Genomic DNA, 24,517 nt, shown 5'->3' with positions numbered 1-24,517 from the left:
ATTCCCTTAATAATCCTGTTCACATGGACACATCTGAAATTAGGCTACCTGATAAATGCAGGACATCGGCAATCAAATTAATTGTTGATTTTGAGTTCGGACATGTAAAGTTTATATGCAAAAACTATTTATAAGATGCATACTCACTTCACACGTGCATACAGTAAGAGGGAGGATTGCACTACCCGATGCTGGCACATGTGTATTCGATATGATCTGCACCACTGGAAATCCAATTAAGGTGTTTGTTTACATGTTCTAATAATTTGAAAGATTGCTCAGAAAATCAGGTGTTTTAATCAGTGTATGCTTACTTCGAATATGATCTTATGCCGATTAAGATAAGCAGAGTATGGCATTTACATGACTAATGCCATACTTGGCCTTGTGCCATAATCAATTTAATATTGAATTATTAGTGTGCATGTAAATGTACTCAATGACTTCCCCTAAATTCTCAAGTAGGACCTTATCTCTGAAACCTCCAGGACAAGGCAGACAGGACACAAGGACTACCTGTATTCTTACACCCTGTCCCTACATACACACATGCAGGCACGCACACATAACATGTGTGTATTATTGACTTCCCTTGAATGAAGGAACTTTCTTCGTAGGTAAATGTCAATCATCCAACCTCTTAGTAGAGGCCTTCGGAATGTTTTTTAAAATGTGTATTAAATGGTTTATTAATGGTTGGAGGTTGTAATGTTGACCTGCGCTTTACTACCTAAAAGAATGGATTTGTTAAATGCAGAAGGATTGGAATCTGACAGAGGGATCTATTTTAACAAACAACGCAATGGTAAATCTAAATGCTGGCGGTAGCGCTATATGTCCGAGGTTGTGTCAGAAATATGTTTGCTATTTCACAGCTGTTATTATGAGCCCAATAGCTGATAGAGCAAAATGGTGGAGGTTTGATGAATGACCAAGTAGGTTTGACGAGGGCTTGGCCACTCACTGGCCAATCAAGGCGTTCCATTGCTTAATACTGCATGTGTTCGTCTCAAGCTCTGTCGGTTATTGATGGTCTTTGCGTTGTCATCAACTCTAATTGGTCTGGGGGCACGGAATATTCTGTCCTATTCCATTGTGGATTGATACTACAGTTTATTAAATAGCATAGGCTACCTGGTAGACTGGCGGGTAGGAGCGTTGGGCCAGTAACCAAAAGGTTGCTGGATCGAATCCCAGAGCTGACAAGGTAAAAAATATGTTGTTCTGACACTGAGCAAGGCAGTTAACCCACTGTGCCCGGGCACCAATGAGTGGATGTTGATGAAGGCAGCTCCTCGCACCTCTCTGATTCAGAGGGGTTGGGTTAAATGCAGAAGACACATTTCAGTTGAATGCATTCAGTTGTACAACTGACTAGGTATCCCCTTTCCCAAGTAATAGCAACAGTAAACAGCAACACTGAAATTGGCACTTTGGCGCATGTTTAAAAAAAAAGTACTTTATTTATAGATGATCAGATATGAGAACATAAAGAAAAACAATACAACAACCCCAACCCCTTATTCCACCACCCGCTCACCACTCCCATCCACCCACCCAATCCCTCCCATCCACCTGCCTATCCCTCCCTCCCATCCACCCACTTATCCCCCAAGCATAAATGTGTAAATGTATATACATAAATGAGACATGCTCATAATTGACATATGCCGAAGGGAAACATAAAGTAAGCCTATATTCTACTGCACAGTCCTTATTCTACTTAACACTCCTTCAACCCCCTCTAGCTCCATGAATATCTTAGTCTATGCCATTGCCACAGGGGAGTTGGCAGGATGGAAGGTCGACAACATCCCCTGGTCTCCAGAATCTAGAAACACACACACACACACACACACACACAGTTTACAGTAGGAATCTCCAGGAGTCATGAAGACAATAATCCCCATAGTCAAGAGAATAAGGAGGAACAGCCAGTACAGGATACCACTAAAATATTGAACAGAAAACTGACAAACTGACTATACTGCATCTCTCCTATCTTTTCCTCATTCTCTTTCTAGGTCTCCTGAAATCAATTTTTATTGGCACAAACATGTTTATATTTGTATTTATTGTGGATCCACAATAGCTGCTGCCAAAGCAGGGGTCCAGCCAAATTAAGGCAGTTTATAAAATGTTTATAACATTGCAATACATTCACAGATTTCACAACACACTGTGTGCCCTCAGGCCCCTACTCCACCACTACCACATATCTACAGTACTAAATCCATGTGTATGTATAGTGCGTATGTTGCGTGTGTGTGTGTGCCAATGTTTGTGTTGCTTCACAGTCCCTGCTGTTCCATACTGTGTTTTTTATACGTTTTTTAAATCAAATTGTACTTCTTGCGTCAGTTACTTGATGTGGAATAGAGTTCCACGTAGTCATGGCTCTATGTAGTAATGTGTGCCTCCCATAATCTGTTCTAGACTTGGACTGTGAAGAGACCTCTTGTGGCATGTCTTGTGGGGTATGCATGGGTTTCCGAGTAGTTTAGACAGACAGCTCGGTGCATTCAACATGTCAATACCACTCATAAATAAAAGTAGTGATGATGTCAATCTCTCCTCCACTTTCAGCCAAGAGAGATTGACATGCATATTATTAACATTAGCTCTCTGTGTACATCCAAGGGTCAGCCATGCTGCCCTGTTCTGAGCCAATTGCAATTTTCCTAAGTCCTTTTTGTGGCACCTGACCACACGAATGAACAGTAGTCAAGGTGTGTGACAGTACTAGGGCCTGTAGGACTGACCTTGTTGATCATGTTAAGGCAGAGCATTGCTTTATTATAGACAGACTTCTCCATCTCAGCTACTACTGCATAAATATGTTTTGACCATGACAGTTTACAATCTAGGGTTACTCCAAGCAGTTTAGTCATCTCAACTTGCTCAATTTCCACGTAATTTATTACAAGATTTAGTTGAGGTTTAGGGTTTAGTGAGTGTTTTGTTCCAAATACAATGCTCCTTGTTTTAGAAATACTTAGGGCTAACTTATTCCTTGCCACCCACTCTGAAACTAACTGCAGCTCTTTGTTGAGTGTTGCAGTAATTTCAGTCGCTGTAGTAGCTGACATGTATAGTGTTGAATCATCTGCATAAATAGATACTCTGGCTTTCCTCAAAGTTAGTAGCATGTCCTTAGTAAAAATTGAAAAAGCAAGGGGCCTAAACAGCTACCCTGGGGAATTCCTGATTCTAACTGGATTATATTTGAGAGGCTTCCATTAAAGAACACCCTCTGTGTTCTGTTAGACAAGTAACTATTTATCCACATTATAGCAGGGGGTGTAAAGTTATAACACATACGTTTTTCTAGCAGCAGACTATGATCGATAATGTCAAAAGCTGCACTGAAGTCTAACAAGACAGCCCCCACAATCATTTAATCAATCAATTTCTCTCAGCTGTGCTTATTGAGTGTCCTTCCCTATATGCATGCTGAAATTCTGTTGTCAATTTGTTTACTGTGAAATAACATTGTATCTGGTCAAACACAATTTTTTCCAGAAGTTTACTAAGGGTTGGTAAAAGGCTGTTGAAAATGTTGCCAAAGTCATTACAATTTCACCAAATAATTACACTCACACACTTACAAATCAGTTTGTTCCCTCTTTCCCTGTCCCAGTCTCACTACATCTCTCCTTTTCTCCCAATGCCTCTCTTTCTTCCCCCCTCCCTCTCTCTTTATCTCAACTCTCTCACTATATCTTATGCACACTCATACACAACCATGGACAGCTCAACTTACACTCACATCAATGGTCCCCCACCCCAAACCACCCCAAACTCACTCACATCACTGGTCCCCCCACCCCAAACTCACTCACATCACTGGTTCCCCCAACGCAAACTCACTCACATCACTGGTCCTCCCACCCCAAACTCACTCACATCACTGGTCCCCCCCACCCCAAACTCACTCACATCACTGGTTCCCCCCACCCCAAACTCACTCACATCACTGGTCCCCCCACCCCAAACCCACTCACATCACTGGTCTCCCCACACCAAACCACCCCACACATCACTGGTCCCCCCACACTCACTCACATCACTGGTCCTCCCACCCCACCCCAAACCACCCCACACTCACTCACATCAGTGACCCAAAGAGTTCAACCATGTGGCACAAAGTCACAGAGAGCCCAGAGCAAATACAGCTTCTAATATCCGCTGAACACACACATGCGCACGCACACACACACATTTCCAGGGTGTGTTTCCCATGGCCTACTGGAAGAAGGTGTGTCTGAGTTATCACACACTGACCAGAGGAACCTCTAGCAAACACACATACAGATGGAGAGAGAAAAAGGGATTTATAAGCAGTAATTAAACAATGCTGAGAGGGAGGATTACAAGTTTAGGTAGTTGGTTGGATGGTCTATTTACAGATGGGCTGTGTATAGCTGCAGTGATCGGTAAGCTGCTCTGACAGCTGACGCTTAAAGTTAGTGAGGGAGATATAAGTCTCCAACTTCCGTGATTTTTGTAATTCGTTCCAGTCATTGGCAGCAGAGAACTGGAAGGAAAGGCGGCCAAAGCAGATGCTGGCTTTGGGGATGACCAGTGAAATATACCGGCTGGAGCGCGTGCTACGGGTGGGTGTTGTTATGGTGACCAGTGAGCTGAGATAAGGCAGAGCTATACCTAGCAAAGACTAAAGACGAACTGGAGCCAGTGAGTTTGGTAATGAATATGCTCAGAGGACCAGCCAACGAGAGCATACAGGTCGCAGTGGTGGGTGGTATATGGGCACTGTGATAGACTGCATCCAATTTGCTTAGTAGAGTGGAGAATGCAAATTTGTAAATGACATCGCCGAAGTCAAGGATCAGTAGGATATTCAGTTTTATGAGGGTATGTTTTGGCAGCATGAGTGAAGGAGGCTTTGTTGCAAAATAGGAAGCCGATTTTAGATTTAACTTTCTGTCTTGATGGAAATGTTGTAATTGGGGATGGAAATTTCAGAATGTTTGGTGGCCTTCCTAAGACAGGATTCAGACACGGCTAGGACATCAGGGTTGGCGGAGTGTGCAGTGAATAAAGCAAACTTAGGGAGGAGGCTCCTGATGTTAAGTTGTCCTGTCTAGCCCTAAGACGTTTTTAACATGCATGAACCCAAGGCTTTTAAGGTTGCAGAAGTCAGCAGATGAGAGTGCCTGGGGACACACAGGGCCTGGGTTAACCTCTACATCACCTCTACATCACAGAGGAGGAGTAGGATGAAGGTACGGCTGAAGGCTATAGGAACTAGTTGTCTAGTGCTTTGGGAACAGATAATAAAAGGAGAAGATTTCTGGGGCGTGGTAGGATAGATTCAGGGCATAGTGTACAGACAAGGGTATGGTAGGGTGTGAGTACAGTGGGGGTAAATCTAGGCATTGATGAGAGAAGTTGCATCTCTGGAGGTGCCAGTTAAACTAGGTGCGGTTTCCGCATGTGTGGGGGTGGGACAAGGGGGCTATCTGAGGCATGATGAGCAGGACTAGGGGCTCCACAGTAAAATAAAACAAAGAGAGCTGGCATAAACAACAGTATACAAGGCATATTGACATTAGAGAGAGGCATAAAGCAATCACAGGTGTTGATTGGGAGAGCTAAGACAACGGGTCTAAGATAAGTGGTTAAATGGCGATAAATGGGCAGAGAGGGTCAGTTATCTACACACTGAGTTCGAGGCTGGGGCCGATAGGTAAACAAAATGAAGTACCATGTTAATGAACAGTCCAGCAGGCATCAGCTGTGTAGCCGAGTGATCATAGGGTCCAATGAGCAGCAATAGATAGTCGATTACTATGCTAGGCGAACAGTGTTCAGGAAGCTAGCGGGCCAGGGATAGCACATTGGCTGAATTATGTCAGCAGATCAGCAGACCAGTCGCGATGGATCGTCGGGGCGCCGTGTTGACAAAGGGTCCATGCCAAATTGGCAAGAGAGGTATTGTAGTTGGTGTACTTTGTTTGCTAGCCGGGAGATGGGCCTAGCTCGATGCTAGCTTGAGGCTAACTAGTGCATGCTTCTGGACAAGGGCGTTAGCCACAATAGCCACTCGGTAGCAGCTAGCTAGCTGCAAAGATCCGGTGTAATGGTCCAGAGCTTGCGGCAGGATTCCGGTGATGTACTGGGAAAGAAAGCAGTCCTATATGCTCAGGGCTGATATCGCACTTTGCAGACTGGCAGGTATTATCCGGGCTAAAGCGGCTGATGTCTATGCTAAAGGTAAAGACTGCCATCAGTGGCTAACAATGACTAAATAGCTAGTAGCTAATTAGCTGGCTAGCTTCTGATGGAGGTTCCGATAAGGTCTAAAAAAATAGCAGATCCGTACCCCATTGGGTGAGGCGGGTTGCAGGAAGGTATATTTAATTTGAAAATGGAAAAAAAGTGATTGAAATATAATGAAATGTATACAAAACCCCCCGAAAAAGACAATATTTACATGGGACAAAAACATCTTACTGCTGTGCCATCTTGGGGAAAAAAATCTAGTACTGAAAGCATAAGCTAGCTAGCACTGCATTGCATAACATGTGGTGAGTACTTGACTCAAAGAGAAAGACAATAGTTGAACAGTTAACAAATCAATTTCTTCCAAACTGAAGGAGAAGCAAGAGAGAGTAAGTTCTAAACTGCTTACTGACTGTTGTCACGTTCGTCATAACGATGAGACCAAGGCACAGCGTGAGATTAATAAATTCTTCTTTTATTAAAATAAAGAACACTTGAACAAAACGACCTTGAAGCTATAACCACGAGTGCTGACATGCAACTAAACATAGACAATAACCCACAAAACCAAAATGGAAAAATGGCAACCTAAATAGGATCCCCAATCAGAGACAACGATAAACAGCTGTCTCTGATTGGGAACCAATTCAGGCCACCATAGACCTACATTTACCTAGACAATTGCAAAACCCCATAGATATACAAAAAACCCTAGATAAGACGAAACACACATACCACCCTCGTCACACCCTGACCTAACCAAAAATAATAAAGAAAACAGAGATAAATAAGGCCAGGGCGTGACAACTGTACACTAACATTACTGCATGATTGTAGTGGGTTTACTAACACTTTAGTTATATTAACTATGTTGACTATGGTGTTACTTTAGTTAATATGGTGACAATGATGTGGGCTGTGTGTAGCGGTTATTATATGGTTTGGCTTTTTGGAATTTAGAATTTTATTAGGTTCCCCATTAGCTGTTTCAAAAGCAGCATCTACTCTTCCTGGGGTCCACACATAACATGGCTTAAAACAGAACATAAATAGACAAGAACAGCTCAAGGACAGAACTACATCAATTAAAAAAGGCACACGTAGCCTACATCTCAATACATACACACAAACTATCTAGGTCAAATAGGGGAAAGAGGCTGTACCGTGAAGTGTTGCTTTATCTGTTTTTTTAAACCAGGTTTGGTGTTAATTTGAGCTGTTAATTTTTGCTGTTAATTTTTCTGCTCTATACAATACTGTACGCTTTCTTGAATTTGTTCTGGATTTGGGGACTGTGAAAAGACCCCTGGTGGCATGTCTGGTGGGATAAGTGTGTGCGTCAGAGCTTGGAAAGTTTTTTTCACCTGGTCACATACAGCTGATGTATTGTACGTTGAAGTCCACATGCGAAGGGAAAATGTGAGAGGAGGAGAGTGCATAGATGTGAAAAGGAATACAACATGGCTGCAATGAAAGTGAACTGTGTTTACACGTGATCAGGGGTGTATTCTTTCTGCCGATTCTGTTGAAAGAAATGTCTTAAACGGAAGCAAACGGAACAAAATTAGGATAAACATATCTGAATTTGTCCAATAAAAATTCTAATTTGCAACTGTTGGACTAATGATTAAACCCTATATCATCTAGATGCAAGCAAGAGTGTGCAAGTCGGTATTGAATGTGTCACTGGCTGTCCTTTTGTCACTTTATGTCACCTCAAATTTGTCTCTCGACCTGTCTGCACCTACATTGTAAACTTTCATTCATAGGCTAGGTTGTAGCAACCTCATGATGGGTATAGGACAATTTGAGTATCATGTAGTAGCCTAAACCTATCACTATTACATTGAACTGGGTGAATGAAATATGAATGACAGTCATCCAATATGCTGTAATAGAAATCAAAAATATATAGTCCTCCCTCATCTTAAACGGCACTGACCACCACTGCTCTCTCACTATTTAATACTCTCGTGCTATTTCTCATTCTTTGCATGAAGGCAGCTGTTGGAAGATGGGGAAGCAGGTAGGGAGATGGAGGGAGGGACGGGTAGGGAAAAACAGAGGGAAGGGGGGGATAGAAGGAAGAAGTAAGGGGAGCTGTGCTATGCTGGGTCATCCCTCCCTATCTGTACAACAATTTGTATTTTTGGTTTTATTAGGGATCCCCATTAGCTGCTGCCAACGCAACAGCTACTCTTCCTGGGGTCCAAACACATTAAGGCACATCACACACATTTTTTTTAAATAAATGTAAAATAAAACAGTACTACACCACTACTTATCCACAACAAAATATGTACAATATCACCATATAACAATACCACAGTCTACTTGTGTGTAGAGTGTGTCCTAGCTTGTGTGTGTGTGTGTGTGTGTGTGTGTGTGTGTGTGTGTGTGTGTGTGTGTGTGTGTGTGTGTGTGTGTGTGTGAGTCCCCTCACAGTCTGCATTGTTCCACAAGATGTAGTTTTATCAATTTGTTTAATTGCCAATTGAGTAGGGTGGGAAATGGAGGGACAGTGTGAGAGAGAGAGAGAGAGAGAGAGAGAGGGAAGTGGGGAGGTATATGGAGAGAGAGAGAGAGAGAGGGAGGGATATGGAGGGAGGGAGAGTTGGGAGAGTTGGGAGGTATAGGGAGAGAGGGAGATGAAGGGCCGCAGGAGAGAGTTGGGAGGGAGATGGAAACTCTGTCTCGTGCCACTGCTACTGTGAAAGAAACTAAAAATAGCAACAGGGGGATGTGAGGTGCTTACTAAAGAGGAGACACGCACTGCCAGGAGATTTCTGTGTGTGTGTGTGTGTGTGTGTGTGTGTGTGAGACACTTGAGCCAGAAGAACAAGCAAGGCACGCTTAAAAACAAGGGATGTGGTAGAAAGTAGAAGAGAGAGAGGTGGGTGGGGGGGTGGGTGGGGGGGGGGGGGGGGGGGGGGGATATAGAATAGATAGGGAAAGAAAAGTGAAGAAAAGAGACAGGGACAAAAAGAGTCAGAAAAAAGTCTGGGAGAAAGAGAGTCAAAAAGATAGAGAATAATAGAGTTAAAACAGAGGGAGATAATTAATGATGGTTCATTACAGCAGTCAGTTTAGAGCCCTTGTAGTTTAGCTACATTAATCATCATCAGTAATACAGTATTATCAGAGAGAAGGGGAGGGAACGAGGGACGAGGCAGAGAGAGAGATATATATATATAGAGAGAGATACAGACAGAGCACAGGCAAGTATGTTTGTATGTTTGCTTATTCCATGTTCCATTTATTCCATTCCATTCCACATTCCATTCTTTTCCCATCTTTATTATCTTCCCCCCAGTCCAGCTGACCATAAGGCATGCAGTGTCTGAGCTTCAATAGGCTAGATCTCTTCAGCTAGGCAGGCAACAGCTAGGAAAACCCTACAGCACTGATGCCAACGCTACATTTTACACTCAGTGCAAAATATCCCCAGGATCTAAACAGATAATATTGCGGTGAATTTGGGAGCGGATGCAAATGGGAATCGAACCCGGAACTTCGCATCTCTTAGTCCAACACCTACAGCAAGATAATATGCCAACAAGACAACATATTGGGACAAGATGGCTGGAGTTATAAAAAGGGAGTTTACATTATATGATCAACATATTCAGGGGTAGCCAATGGCCCAAATGACAAGACTTAATACCACAACCATAATAATGATCACATAATCAACCAGTCTCTCATGTGTCTTCTACAACAGATTGACCAGCAGTAGAAACAAAACCAGGACAGTAGCAACACCACAGTACTGTAACGTTGTATTGTACCACGGTAATGAAAAGTGAATGTGTAAACAGAAACATGTAAACAGAAACATGGGCTATGTATCACTTTAGCATCCTTACCCTCTTTCTCAGTGGATTCTGCTACAGAGCTAGCTGTCCCTGACCAGTGGATTCTGCTACAGAGCTAGCTGTCCCTGACCAGTGGATTCTGCTACAGAGCTAGCTGTCCCTGACCAGTGGATTCTGCTACAGAGCTAGCTGTCCCTGACCAGTGGATTCTGCTACAGAGCTAGCTGTCCCTGACCAGTGGATTCTGCTACAGAGCTAGCTGTCTCTGACCAGTGGATTCTGCTACAGAGCTAGCTGTCCCTGACCAGTGGATTCTGCTACAGAGCTAGCTGTCCCTGACCAGTGGATTCTGCTACAGAGCTAGCTGTCCCTGACCAGTGGATTCTGCTACAGAGCTAGCTGTCCCTGACCAGACAACTGTGGGACTCTATTACATTCACATTACTCTATTATTCATTCTTAGAAAGACATCTGAGTGAATTCCTTCCTCAGTGAATTCATATCACACACTTTAATAAGTCATATGACTCATCTACGATCATCTGCAGGGGCTTTGATGTAAATAACATGACTCCTTTCCTTCCCGCTGACTACGGATTCAATTCTGCTTTAACTTTCTTTTTCTTTCGTTGTTTGAAACCAGACCTCATAGTGAATGTGTGAGCGTGTGGGAGGGACAAGCAGGGAACAACATTTCCATAATTCTACTTCCCCTACTAGGCTTTGTTCCCTTTGGTGAAGTACTGATTCAGCTTGACCCTCTGGTCAGACATTTCCTAAACCTCCTAATGGTTTAGATGAAGCAATAAAGCATGATGATTATTGTAACAGCCACTCTGGCCTCAGGCTCATACAACAGTATACTTTAGTTGTAATACCATTGGGATTACAGCATTGTACACAGTATATACTGTAGTTACATAGAGTTCCCTCCATTAAGAATGCTATTACACATGACCTGCCACAACATGCCATAGGTGTACCATTTCAAGTACAACAATCAAACCTGGCTGGGATGCCTTTTACATGGCTCTCTATAGACTTTTCACAAACACATAAATTATATTTTCTACCATTCCAGTGCAGTTTGATTTCAATAGCATGTGTGTGGGTGAAGGCTAATAGATTCCATTAACCATAAATCAACTTAGTACAACCTTCTCCAACCTCTACGGCCCCAAACAGCCCTGCAGTGGAGAGAGGGAGATGACGATAAGGGAATTCCCTGTCCTGAGTGTCCTCTTCCCATCTCTCTCTCTCATTAGTAACTGTCAGTCTGTCACTCAGGCCCTGTGCTCTAAGTCCATCTGGCTGGTGAAAGGAGAGAGAGGAGAGAAAGAGAAGAGAGGGGGCTGAAACACACACAGCCTTATTAGCATCTGGACATCTGCTCTGTCCCCTGTCCCCTTCTGCAACCTACTGCCAACATCTGCCACACACACAGGCACACACAGGGACACATACACAGGCACACATTTATGATCACACACAGACACATACAGTAGCTCAGAGAAGGGATCCATGCATAGTGAGGTGTGAGAAATGCTTGAAGGGATCTGAGCAGGGGTTCTGCAGTCATTTAGCCAGACAACAACCAACAGCAGGTAGCAAGCAGGCAGCTGGCAGGTAGAGAGCCAGAGCACAGGGGAACAGGGCCTAGGATATCAGTCAAAGCCTGAAACAGTGAACCTTCATCCCAGGAGACATCCCCACCCCCAAGCCCCAGGGGAAACACCTCCACATCACTTATGCATGCACATACACAAATGACGTGCACATACAACACACACAGAATATATAAGCTTGAGCTCAGAGAAAACTCAGAGAAAACTCCCTGCTCTCTGAATGAACAATGCCACACACATGTCTTCTCTACACCTTTACTTGTCTCCTTATACCTTTCCCGTCCTCTCTCCCTCCCTTTTCCATCCATCGGTTTACTCCTCCCTCCCCCTCTCCCAGTTGTCAAGAGCCCAGTTGTCAAAGTCAGCTGCAGCTGACCTAATGAAGAGGTAGAGATTTATTAGCGAGAGAAAAAGAGAGATAGAATAGAGAGGGAGAGAAAGAGACAGTGAGAAGAAGACAGGGAGAGAAAGAGAGGAAGGAAACAATCCGATGAGCAAATAGAATAGGCGAGAGTGAGAAAGAGAGAAAGACTGAGGAACACAAAGAGAAAAGGCTGCAGAGAGAGTATAGGGAACAGCGAGAGAGGATAGGAGAATATAGATGCAACAGAATGGTATAGAGGGAGAGAGGCACCAGTAGCTCTCTCCCTCAGTAACAGTAACTGTCCAACAGTATGAAAGTGAGGCTGTAACTCACCGTCTGTGCCAGGTCCGGTATTCCGATGCGGATCACCAACGTGTTGCCCTTGTCCTGCGCCATGCCTCCTCCTGCACTGGGGCTCCGCTCCCGAGCGGGACGGAAAGAGAAAACACTGACAGAAACGGGAATGCTGCTGTCCTCTTCCCGTGAGCTGCCGCTGTCAGAGCTGCCCCCCTGGCTGCCGTTGGTGTGTGTGTAGGGGTGTGAGTGTGTGTGCTGGTCCTGCTGTGGAGAGCTGGGTGGCTCATGTTTGCCGGCTGCAGGACGCAGAGGCATGCTCCGTGTGAGTGGCTCGCTCTGCACTCGCTCACTCCACACACACTGCTCTCACTCGTTGGCTCACGCTCTCGCTAAACACACATACCACTCGCACCGCACATCACTCGCCTGGGAGAGAAAGAGAGAGAGAGAGAGAGAGAGAGGAAGGGGGAATGGGGAGGAGAAGGGGGGAGGACAACAGAGGATAAGAGGACGAAGGGGAGGGAAGAAAGGGAATCATTTTTAAAAAAATATTTAGATACAGTAAGTAACAAGGGGACGTGTGACAAACTGAGAGGAGTTGAAGACATGAGTGCAGAAAGGAATAGATACTTAGTAGGAGAGAAACATCCTACAATCTCCAACAGGCATACATACTTTGATATAAATTAATTAGAGAAGAAGCAGATTGAGATTAAAAGCAACGCAACAAACAATTCTTATTAGTACAAAGGTGTATTTTTGAAAAGATCCTTCAGTCACCTTTAGACCCAACAAGAGAGTGAGAAAAAAAATATATATATATATATAGAGAGAGAGAGGAGTTTCTGAGGTGACAAATACTGAATTACAGTTGAAAGTGAAGCGCCAAAGCAGTGATGACCAATTCACTTATCAACACAGGATTAATTCTCTAACCTCTTCTCATTTTGCGGTCATACTATAACCATTTGTCAAACCCATAAACACAGGTTTTCAATGCCAGCAGCCAATGGAGTGTCACAAAGTTAGGATAGAATCACATAAGAGAAAGACAATCACAAGAGTTTCCCCATGTCTATCACATTGGAGGGAGGGAGTGGGGGGAACCAAAACCAAAATGGAACTGAGTTACTGAAGTGATGTTAGTCACCGGGGCACTGAGGGTCAGATCGATGGCAGTACCCTGTAGGCATTAACCTTCACGCCTCCCTCTGCTCTGCCTCTCTCTGTTGGAACGCTCTGCTCTTGTCTGGCCCAGCTCAGCCCAGCTAACATTATCATACTGTATCCGCTGTGGTATAGGACCAGTCATTTTCTGACACACCTCTGGATGTGAATGTGTGGGTACGTGCTTATTTGCTTCTTGTGTAAACGCATGAACAGTATGTGTCTATATGCTGTATATGTAACCGATGTGAAAGAACTAGCTAGTTAGCGGTGGTGCTCGCTAATAGCGGTTCAATCGGTGACGTCACTAGCTCTGAGACCTTGAAGTAGTGGTTCCCCTTGCTCTGCAAGGACCAAAGCTTTTGTGGCGAGATGGGTAACGATGCTTTGAGGGTGGCTGTTGTTGATGTGTGCAGAGGGTCCCTGGTTCGAGCCCAGGTAAGGACGAGGAGAGAGACTGATGGCTGTGTGTGTGAGGTAGCGGCAGGTAGCTTAGTGGTTAGAACGTTGGGCTAGTAACTGAAAGGTTGTGAGATCGAATCCCTGAGCTGAGCTGACAAGGTAAAAATCTGTCGTTCTGCCCCTAAAGAAAGCAGTTAACCCACTGTTCCTAGGCTATCATTGAAAATAAGAATGTGTACTTATAAACTGACTTGCCTAGTTAAAGGAAGGTAAAAAAATAAGAAAATAAAAGTGTAAATGGCTGCAGGTACTGGTGCCTTCGCTGTCAGGTTCAGCAGGAGCTTCATCCCCACAGCCATAAACACCCTCAACAGCTAATGGATGATATTCCACTTTTAATGTTCTGTTTTAGTCTTCTGTCTGTTTTATCTGCTGTCATGGGTGTAGGGAAGTTTGGTTTGGCATTGTAAATGTTATGAGTGTTGGTGGCTTCTATGTCTATGTATGAGCATGTGGAAATGAATTTCCTCCATGGAGGACAATATAATCTCATTCATCAACATTCTTCCCCTTCTCACCTCAGACACTGACGACTGCTCGAACCTGGAAGGCCACTTCACATATTGTCTGATGAGGACATGGATCCTTGATGCCACTTGTTTTCACATCAACACCTCTCTGGCCCTACAGTGGTCCTGTTCTAACCACTGATACATTCAGCATCCACATCTAGCATTAGCTCTCTCCTATCTGTGTGTGTTTTGGAAGGCTAGTGGTATTAGCTGATCAAATTATTTTTCTCCATCTTCAGCTCACTATGGTTCCCCTCTGCAGTAAACTGCTGCTGGATGTGAACCCTGTTGTGAACCCTGTACAGGAGTCTGTGGAAATCACTCAATATATATTTCCTGAGAAGTTAATATTAAATGAAACACCAGCTCATTATTTCCCATAACTATCCTTAAGAGCTTCTCAAAGAGAAGAGGTTTAAAGAAAGTCCTGCTGCTGCTCTGTGGTCCTGGCTGCGCCATGAAGATGTCTCACTGAAGGGGCAACCGCAGGCGGCACTGGAGCTTCAGGTCTCGGACCTGAAGACAGCTTCTATCTCCGAGCAATAAGACTGTTGAACAGCTAACCAATGGCTGCACATCCTCACCCATGGACGCTCTGCACTGACTCCATCTGCATTGACTCCATCTGCACTGATTCCATGCACACTCACAGGTCTCTATCCACACACTCGCTCACACACTTACACTGACACTCTTGTACACGCACGCACGCACGCACGCACGCACACACACACACACACACACACACACACACACACACACACACACACACACACGCACACACACACACACACACACTTACCTATATACAAACGTAGGATCTTAATTTAACCTTCTCACAGCAGTAAAATAATCCTACAGAAACAGGGCATGTGAATTATTGTGTGGATTATAATTAACTGATATTTTTGTAGGGGTTGATACATTTTTTGTTAGGGTAAATCCAGTTTGAAATGTTCAAGTGTAAATTACGAACTTTAGAAGCCTTTTTAAACCTTGAATAGTTTGCATTTCCTGCTGTGTAATGTCCTGCAACATCAGTGTAATCAAATTAAGATAATTTAACACAGCCCCAACACAATCCCAACACAGCCCTAACACAGCTATATAGTCTGACGTTATCGCTGCCTCGCATGGAGAGATTTTAAAGAGGAGGGAGGGAAGATGGGGGTGAAAGAGGAGGACAGCGTGAGGACGGGAAAATATAGATAAAGAAGGAGAGACAGAAAGAAGGGTAAAAGAGAACATTGGGACAGGGATGGACTGTTTTCACAGCCCTGCAGTCATTTAGCCTGTGCACTGACTGTAGTGAATGTGTTTACACCTCTACTCAAAGCCTGATTCACTCTGCTCTCCGCTGCTCTACAACAGATGTTACGGCCAGTCAGACACACAGACTGGTCAGTCACCTAGCGTTACATTAACACACTGGACCACAGTTAGCTTGTCCCCAGGCTAATAGGCCAATAGGCTAATAGATTTACTGCAGGCTGATCACCATACAGTGCTATCTGAAGATGTCCATAATGAGATTAACTGTGTAAGAGCACAGCACCAGTATAATCTGAACAGACATTGGGCTATTTATAGTCAAACGATATTGTGATAAGTACTATATGGTTCACACATACTGTCTGATCTCTGCTACGTCACTAGTCCTGTGATAATATGCTGTATCTACTGGGCTACACCGTGACATTTTACTGAGCGGTATATATGGATAAATCCTTAGTTCATCCCTAGCACTATGATAAGGTGATTTATTGTACACCACAGGCAACATTCTTATTTATATTCTCATTCTTAACCATCTAGTGTGTCAAGTGGTAATAAAGACACAGCATGTCCTCCATATCCATCTGCTCCAATAGGCTGTGAATGCAAGCAAATGAAATGGCAAATTTCTCTGAATAGGGGAAGAAACCATCACCAGTTTCACAGGGAAGCAATTTCCCAAGCAGCGACTCCATACTTCTTGTCAGACATAATACTGTATACTGGCTGTTGGGGGGAGATTGGAATGGTGGGGGGGGGGGGGGGGGGGGGGGGGGGGGGGGGGGGTTATATGGTGGGGGGGGGGGGGGGTTATATTGATCGTTTTATTAAATTCCTCATGTCTTACTCATTGTTAGGAAGATGTATGGTCCAAATCAGATGTATGGTCCAAATGTTAGGTACTATATACAGTATATGAAAGATTAGATGAAACCTATAAATTAAAATGGCCAATTTGGGTATAATCAATTAGTGTAATTTCTCAGACATCACATTATATTTTAACTAAATAATGTTTCAGGAATGCTACTCATATCTGTTTCTAACTACAGAAAACATTTCAGAATAACCTCAGATGATGGGTGACATGGAATGCTGAAATTACATGAAATGACCCAATAGAATTGCAGGAAAAATGCTGTCTCCGTGGTCTCTTAGACCGTGCCATTGGCCACTCGTACTACCACGCTGTAGCAGTATCTGTAACTGTATCTACTGTATATTCAGTGTACCAGTGTCTTTGATGCAGCCTGCTGCCTATTAATAATCAATGGCTCTCCCAGGAGGGCTTTCCACAAAGCCAGCCAATTTAGACCCCGCTTCACACCGCATCTCTCCATCTCGCTTACCCTCCATCCCTCCACTTGCACAATACTTCATATTGACAGGATAAGTGTCCATAGTACTAAAGCACAGCCCAGCAAGGTCCCTTAATACCACTGGCTACAATTGGGATCAGCTGCATTAAGAGCATCTTGACTGGCTGCATCACTGCTTGGTATGGCAACTGCTTGGCATCCAACCGCATGGCCAAGTACATCACTGGGGCTGAGCTCCCTGCCATCCATGACCTCTACACCATTCGGGACTCCAGCCATCAAGTCATAGATTGTTCTCTTTGCTACCTCATGGCAAGTTGTACCAATGCACCAAGTCTGGAAACAACAGCACCCTGAACAGCTTCTACCCTCCAAGCCATAAGACTGCTGAACAGCTTCTACCCTCCAAGCCATAAGACTGCTGAACAGCTTCTACCCTCCAAGCCATAAGACTGCTGAACAGCTCATCATCAAATGGCTAACCAGACTATTTGAATTGACCCCCGCCTCATTTGTTTTACTCTGCTGCTACTTGCTGTTTATTATCTATACATAGTCACTTTACCACTACCTACATGTAAAATGTGCCTCGACTAACCTGTACCCCCACACATTGACCCTGTATATAGCCTCATTACTTTTTAATCAACTTAAGTTTATTTAGTAAATATTTTATTAACTCTTATGTTGAAGACTTCCTCGAGATCACTAACAAAACTTAGTCTTGCTTCAATAAGCTCTCAACCAAGAAGCAGCTGATCCATGGAGGATACAGATTGTGTATTTCCTGTCTGAATGAGTGAGTGAGTGAGTGAGTGAGTGAGAGAGAGAGAGTGAGAGAGAGTGAGAGAGAGAGAGAGTGAGTGAGTGAGTGAGTGAGTGAGTGAGTGAGTGAGTGAGGGTAAGGGTAAGAACTCAGATGTCATTGTGTGGAAATTTATGTATGCTTGCATGTGTGTGTGATGTAAAGGGGGAGCAGCCCTGATTCAGGTTAATTTCATGGTCTTTACACCACAAACTCTGCCCACCTAAACAAAGTGCCAACTGAGTTCAAATATACATAGTTTAGAACTGGACTATATACACACATAGACACACACCCTCTCTTTACACCGCTGCTACTCTCTGCATAGTAACTTTAATAACTCTACCTACTTGTACATACTACCTCAACTAACTGGTGTCCCCTGCACATTGACTCTGTACCGGTACCCCCCTGTATATAGTCTCGCTATTGTTATTTACTGCTGCTCTTTAATTACTTGTTACTTATATCTCTTATTCTTATCCATATTTTTTTGAAACTGCATTGTTGGTTAGAGGCTCGTAAGTAAGCATTTCACTGTAAGCATTCAGCGCATGTGACTAATACCATTTGATTTGATTTGATTGTGTGTTTCGCTGCAGGATTGCAGGGTATAATGTGAATCTGGGAGGTTAATGTATCTGTATCGTACAGCTGTTCATTTCCTGCTTCTATTACATTGTTGGAGCTGTGGCCTGGTGTTCTGTGAACACTCATTAATATTTCACTGTGTTTACTCCAACACTGGCCTTCAAGCCCTCAGAGCTGGATCACTGAGCACAACACAGCAGAGCAATGAGAGAGGAAGAGAGAGGTACGTTTGAGAGAGTGGACTAAAAAAAATAAGATAGGAAAGAAGGGTATTCTGTTAAACAATAGGTATTAATGTGCATAAGAGAGACACAACGTCTGTGTCTGTGTGTATGTATGTATGTATGTATGTATGTATGTATGTATGTATGTATGTATGTATGTGTATATGTATGTATGTATGTATGTACAGTATGTATGCATGCATGCGTGTGTGTGTGTGTGTGTGTGTGTGTGTGTGTGTGTGTGTGTGTGTGTGTGTGTGTGTAGACGAGCAGTGTATTGACCCACTTTCATCAACGTGGGAAATAAGAGCCAGGCTAACACAGTTCAGCTTTACTCATCCACACACAGCCTTCATGACTATTGATCTCCTCTACCGTCAGTGGGAAAAGCAGATCTGGGTCAGACATTACATTACGTTATACTGCAGATATGTGTCAGCATGCATCTCTGACTCCTGCCTATTAGCTGGCGTCTATCAGTATCAGTACCTCCACACTTTGGCTAAGATGGCTCACATCTATAGCATCAGTGTGCAATGATGTCAGAGATGATCTCTGATCCATCCTATGATCTGTCTGAGGGCTCCATGGGCCAATGAACACGTGTGTGATGCTTAGCCTGTGGGAGAGACGGTTGTGTGTGTTTTTTGGGAAGGTCAGCATTTGTGTGTGTGTGTGTCTGTTGACATGTTAGTTAAGCCCTGCTTTGGTTCTCTGGGCTACTGCTTCTCGGGTCATCATGCTACCAAACAGAGTCTTAGCTAATGATCTGCTAACGTACACGCCCACACATGCATGCGCACATATACACACATGTACACACACTCTCTCTTTCTGCCTCCCTTCTCACCAACCTCTCTCTCCCTTTAAACTCCCCCCATCACCAGGTGTCGTGACTGTCTGCCAAGTGCAGCAATTAAAGCTCTGGGAGAAAAGAGCACCAGATCAGCCATGCCTCTGCAGGGCTACAAGACACACACACATATATACAGTGGGGAGAACAAGTATTTGATACACTGCCGATTTTGCAGGTTTCCCTACTTACAAAGCATGTAGAGGTCTGTAATTTTTATCATAGGTACACTTCAACTGTGAGAGACAGAATCTAAAACAAAAATCCAGAAATTAATTGGCATTTTATTGCATGACATAAGTATTTGATCACCTACCAACCAGTAAGAATTCCGGCTCTCACAGACCTGTTAGTTTTTCTTTAAGAAGCCCTCCTGTTCTCCACTCATTACCTGTATTAACTGTACCTGGACAGGTGTCGTTACCTGACACCTGTCCAGACACTCAATCAAACAGACTCCAACCTCTCCACAATGGCCAAGACCAGGGAGCTGTGTAAGGACATCAGGGATAAAATTGTAAACCTGCACAAGGCTGGGATGGGCTACAAGACAATAGGCAAGCAGCTTGGTGAGAAGGCAACAACTGTTGGCGCAATTATTAGAAAATGGAAGTTCAAGATGACAGTCAATCACCCTCGGTCTGGGGTTCCATGCAAGATCTCACCTTGTGGGGCATCAATGATCACGAGGAAGGTGAGGGATCAGCCCAGAACTACACGGCAGGACCAGGTTAATGACCTGAAGAGAGCTGGGACCACAGTCTCAAAGAAATCCATTAGTAACACACTACGCCGTCATGGATTAAAATCCTGCAGCGCACGTAAGGTCCCCCTGCTCAAGCCAGCGCCCATCTGAAGTTTGCCAATGACCATCTGGATGATCCAGAGGGGGAATGGGAGAAGGTCATGTGGTCTAATGAGACAAAAATAGAGCTTTTTGGTCTAAACTCCACTCGCCGTGTTTGGAGGAAGAAGAAGGATGAGTACAACCCCAAGAACACCATCCCAACCGTGAAGCATGGAGGTGGAAACATCATTCTTTGGGGATGCTTTTCTGCAAAGGGGACAGGATGACAGCACCGTATTGAGGGGAGGATAGATGGGGCCATGTATCGTGAGATCTTGGCCAACAACCTCCTTCCCTCAGTAAGAGCATTGAAGACGGGTCTTGGCTGGGTCTTCCAGCATGACAACGACCCGAAACACACAGCCAGGGCAACTAAGGAGTGGCTCCATAAGAAGCATCTCAAGGACCTGGAGTGGCCTAGCCAGTCTCCAGACCTGAACCCAATAGAAAATCTTTGGAGGGGGCTGAAAGTCCGTATTGCCCAGCGACAGCCCCGAAACCTGAAGGATCTGGTCAAGGACTACAGGAAACGTATGATCTCTGTAATTGCAAACAAAGGTTTCTGTACCAAATATTAAGTTCTGCTTTTCTGATGTATCTAATACTTATGTCATGCAATAAAATGCAAATTACTTACTTACAAATCATACAATTGATTTTCTGGATTTTTGTTTTAGATTCCGTCTCTCACAGTTGAACTGTACCTATGATAAAAATTACAGACCTCCACATACTTTGTAAGTAGAAAAACCTGCAAAATCGGCAGTGTATCAAATATTTGTTCTCCCCACTGTATACAGTGCCTTGCGAAAGTATTCGGCCCCCTTGAACTTTGCGACCTTTTGCCACATTTCAGGCTTCAAACATAAAGATATAAAACTGTATTTTTGTGAAGAATCAACAACAAGTGGGACATAATCATGAAGTGGAACGACATTTATTGGATATTTCAAACTTTTTTAACAAATCAAAAACTGAAAAATTGGGCGTGCAAAATTATTCAGCCCCTTTACTTTCAGTGCAGCAAACTCTCTCCAGAAGTTCAGCGAGGATCTCTGAATGATCCAATGTTGACCTAAATGACTAATGATGATAAATACAATCCACCTGTGTGTAATCAAGTCTCCGTATAAATGCACCTGCACTGTGATAGTCTCAGAGGTCCGTTAAAAGCGCAGAGAGCATCATGAAGAACAAGGAACACACCAGGCAGGTCCGAGATACTGTTGTGAAGAAGTTTAAGGCCGGATTTGGATACAAAAAGATTTCCCAAGCTTTAAACATCCCAAGGAGCACTGTGCAAGCGATAATATTGAAATGGAAGGAGTATCAGACCACTGCAAATCTACCAAGACCTGGCCGTCCCTCTAAACTTTCAGCTCATACAAGGAGAAGACTGATCAGAGATGCAGCCAAGAGGCCCATGATCACTCTGGATGAACTGCAGAGATCTACAGCTGAGGTGGGAGACTCTGTCCATAGGACAACAATCAGTCGTATATTGCACAAATCTGGCCTTTATGGAAGAGTGGCAAGAAGAAAGCCATTTCTTAAAGATATCCATAAAAAGTGTTGTTTAAAGTTTGCCACAAGCCACCTGGGAGACACACCAAACATGTGGAAGAAGGTGCTCTGGTCAGATGAAATCAAAATTTAACTTTTTGGCAACAATGCAAAACGTTATGTTTGGTGTAAAAGCAACACAGCTCATCAACCTGAACACACCATCCCCACTGTCAAACATGGTGGTGGCAGCATCATGGTTTGGGCCTGCTTTTCTTCAGCAGGGACAGGGAAGATGGTTAAAATTGATGGGAAGATGGATGGAGCCAAATACAGGACCATTCTGGAAGAAAACCTGATGGAGTCTGCAAAAGACCTGAGACTGGGATGGAGATTTGTCTTCCAACAAGACAATGATCCAAAACATAAAGCAAAATCTACAATGGAATGGTTCAAAAATAAACATATCCAGGTGTAAGAATGGCCAAGTCAAAGTCCAGACCTGAATCCAATCGAGAATCTGTGGAAAGAACTGAAAACTGCTGTTCACAAATGCTCTCCATCCAACCTCACTGAACTCGAGCTGTTTTGCAAGGAGGAATGGGAAAAAAATGTCAGTCTCTTGATGTGCAAAACTGATAGACATACCCCAAGCGACTTACAGCTGTAATCGCAGCAAAAGGTGGCGCTACAAAGTATTAACTTAAGGGGGCTGAATAATTTTGCACGCCCAATTTTTCAGTTTTTGATTTGTTAAAAAAGTTTGAAATATCCAATAAATGTCGTTCCACTTCATGACTGTGTCCCACTTGTTGTTGATTCTTCACAAAAAAATACAGTTTTATATCTTTATGTTTGAAGCCTGAAATGTGGCAAAAGGTCGCAAAGTTCAAGGGGGCCGAATACTTTCGCAAGGCACTGTATATATATCATTAGGCTGTATTTATATATAAACCTATTGTAAATGTGTATTATTGTTTCTGAGCTTCTGTCAATATTACACAGGTCAGCTAACGGTTACAGACAGGCGAAATAGACTTTATATATGAGTGACTGTGTCCAGCACACTACCACCTGTTGTTATGTTGGGCACCTACTGGGCATATGCTAGGATTGATTTTTTTGTCAATAGCATGTATTGCTAAAAGAAAGGTTTAAGGAATTACAGGCAGGCACCTAATTACTACAAGACAAAACAGTTCGCTCAATCAAGCATGATGATCTTGTAAGTATAAAAACAAAGCCTGAAAAGGTAGTATAATGGGATTAGTGTGGTGTGCAAATATCACATTATTGTTGAAGCACCTCCTCTAAGAGTATGAATTAAGCTGTTTGAGAAGGTTTGAACATTAAGCAACCTGCATACTGTACACATTGTTTGAAGTACAATAGACCAACATAGCTACTGTAGTAGGTCAAAGCTGTGTGCTGGAAAACCTTGGTAGGGCATGGATGAAGTAGCCATTGTGGTGCTCATGTGAATTTCCTTTCTTTTTCGGCTTTAGACCAATCCCTACTTCTCACTGAAAACATGTTTTAATAGACTGATGTGTGGCTATATTGTTACATAGACATCACTATGCACATTACCAACTTCTCATTATCCGCAAAATGACATCACAATACACACACACACACACACACACACACACAGTCACACACACACACTCACCCGCTCACACAATTTGATGTATTGCCTATTATGTATCAGTGACAGGCTTGGCACTGGGCCTAGAGCAGAGTGTAGTTCATGATGTTGGGTATAATAGGACCAGTTAAAAATAACTTTATTATCAAATACACACTCAGACAGACAGAGGACCTCTAGGATTCAAACTATACTCTGGTTTAAATCAAAAGATGGATTCAATGACATTTTTAGTCACCTATGATATGTCTCGACAAGTAAGAAATCAAAAGCTGATCTTCTCCAGCATATAAAAACAACCCAGAGAAAGAGAGGTGTGAGTTTGTGGGGGGGGGGGGGGGGGGGGGGGGTGCATCTATATAAATCAACACCAGGGACAATAAGCACAAAAACATCATCTGTGTGTCTAAGGGAGAGAGAAAAAACAGCTCCACAGTCCATACACAAAAGTAGGAGATAGGCATGCAAAAAACGAATTCCCCTGTGAAGTTGTCATAGTAAGTAGTCCATCAGAAACATTTTCTTCATTATCGTGTTCCTCCCTGCTTTCAATTCATTTATGACATTTCCCCAGACGCCACTGTTACCTAAACACAAAACACACACGCAGGCACTAACACACAACATTTCTCTCTGGGCTGTGAGGCGAAAGTATTACATCCTCGCAAAGATATACACACTCACACATACACACATTTCTCAGTGGGCCGTGAGGCGGAGGTATTAGGCCATTATAGCAACTTTAGAGAAATGAAAACTTCATCTCCAACTCTCCAGAGGCTATTGATTGGCGGAGCTGCAGCTGAGGTACCTCGCTCAGCGTGTGAGTATGTGCGTGTGTGGGAGAGAGAGAGATATTTTTTTCTAAACACAATTCCGCCACTTTCCCAGAGGTGTGAATTAAGAGGTAGCATGCCCCCCCCTCCCCCATCCCCCCGATTCCTGTAGTCCACGATCAGCTCCT

General features: G+C 43.6%; 1 protein-coding gene across 1 annotated transcript in view; it reads right to left on the bottom strand.

Moving 5' to 3' along the window:
- LOC110502025 (SH3 and multiple ankyrin repeat domains protein 3-like) overlaps positions 1–12,767 on the bottom strand; it is a 296,396-nt gene extending 283,629 nt beyond the window's left edge. The window contains exon 1 of the mRNA XM_036955942.1: positions 12,384–12,767. Within this exon, the coding sequence (XP_036811837.1) occupies positions 12,384–12,662 (279 nt within the window). The 5' untranslated portion in view covers positions 12,663–12,767. The remainder of the gene's footprint in view (positions 1–12,383) is intronic.
- Between the last annotated feature and the right edge of the window lie 11,750 nt (positions 12,768–24,517).

Source organism: Oncorhynchus mykiss, chromosome 2 (assembly GCF_013265735.2).
Source record: "Oncorhynchus mykiss isolate Arlee chromosome 2, USDA_OmykA_1.1, whole genome shotgun sequence".
In the NCBI taxonomy this organism is placed as follows: domain Eukaryota; kingdom Metazoa; phylum Chordata; class Actinopteri; order Salmoniformes; family Salmonidae; genus Oncorhynchus; species Oncorhynchus mykiss.
This window is presented reverse-complemented; position numbering and strand designations above follow the sequence as displayed.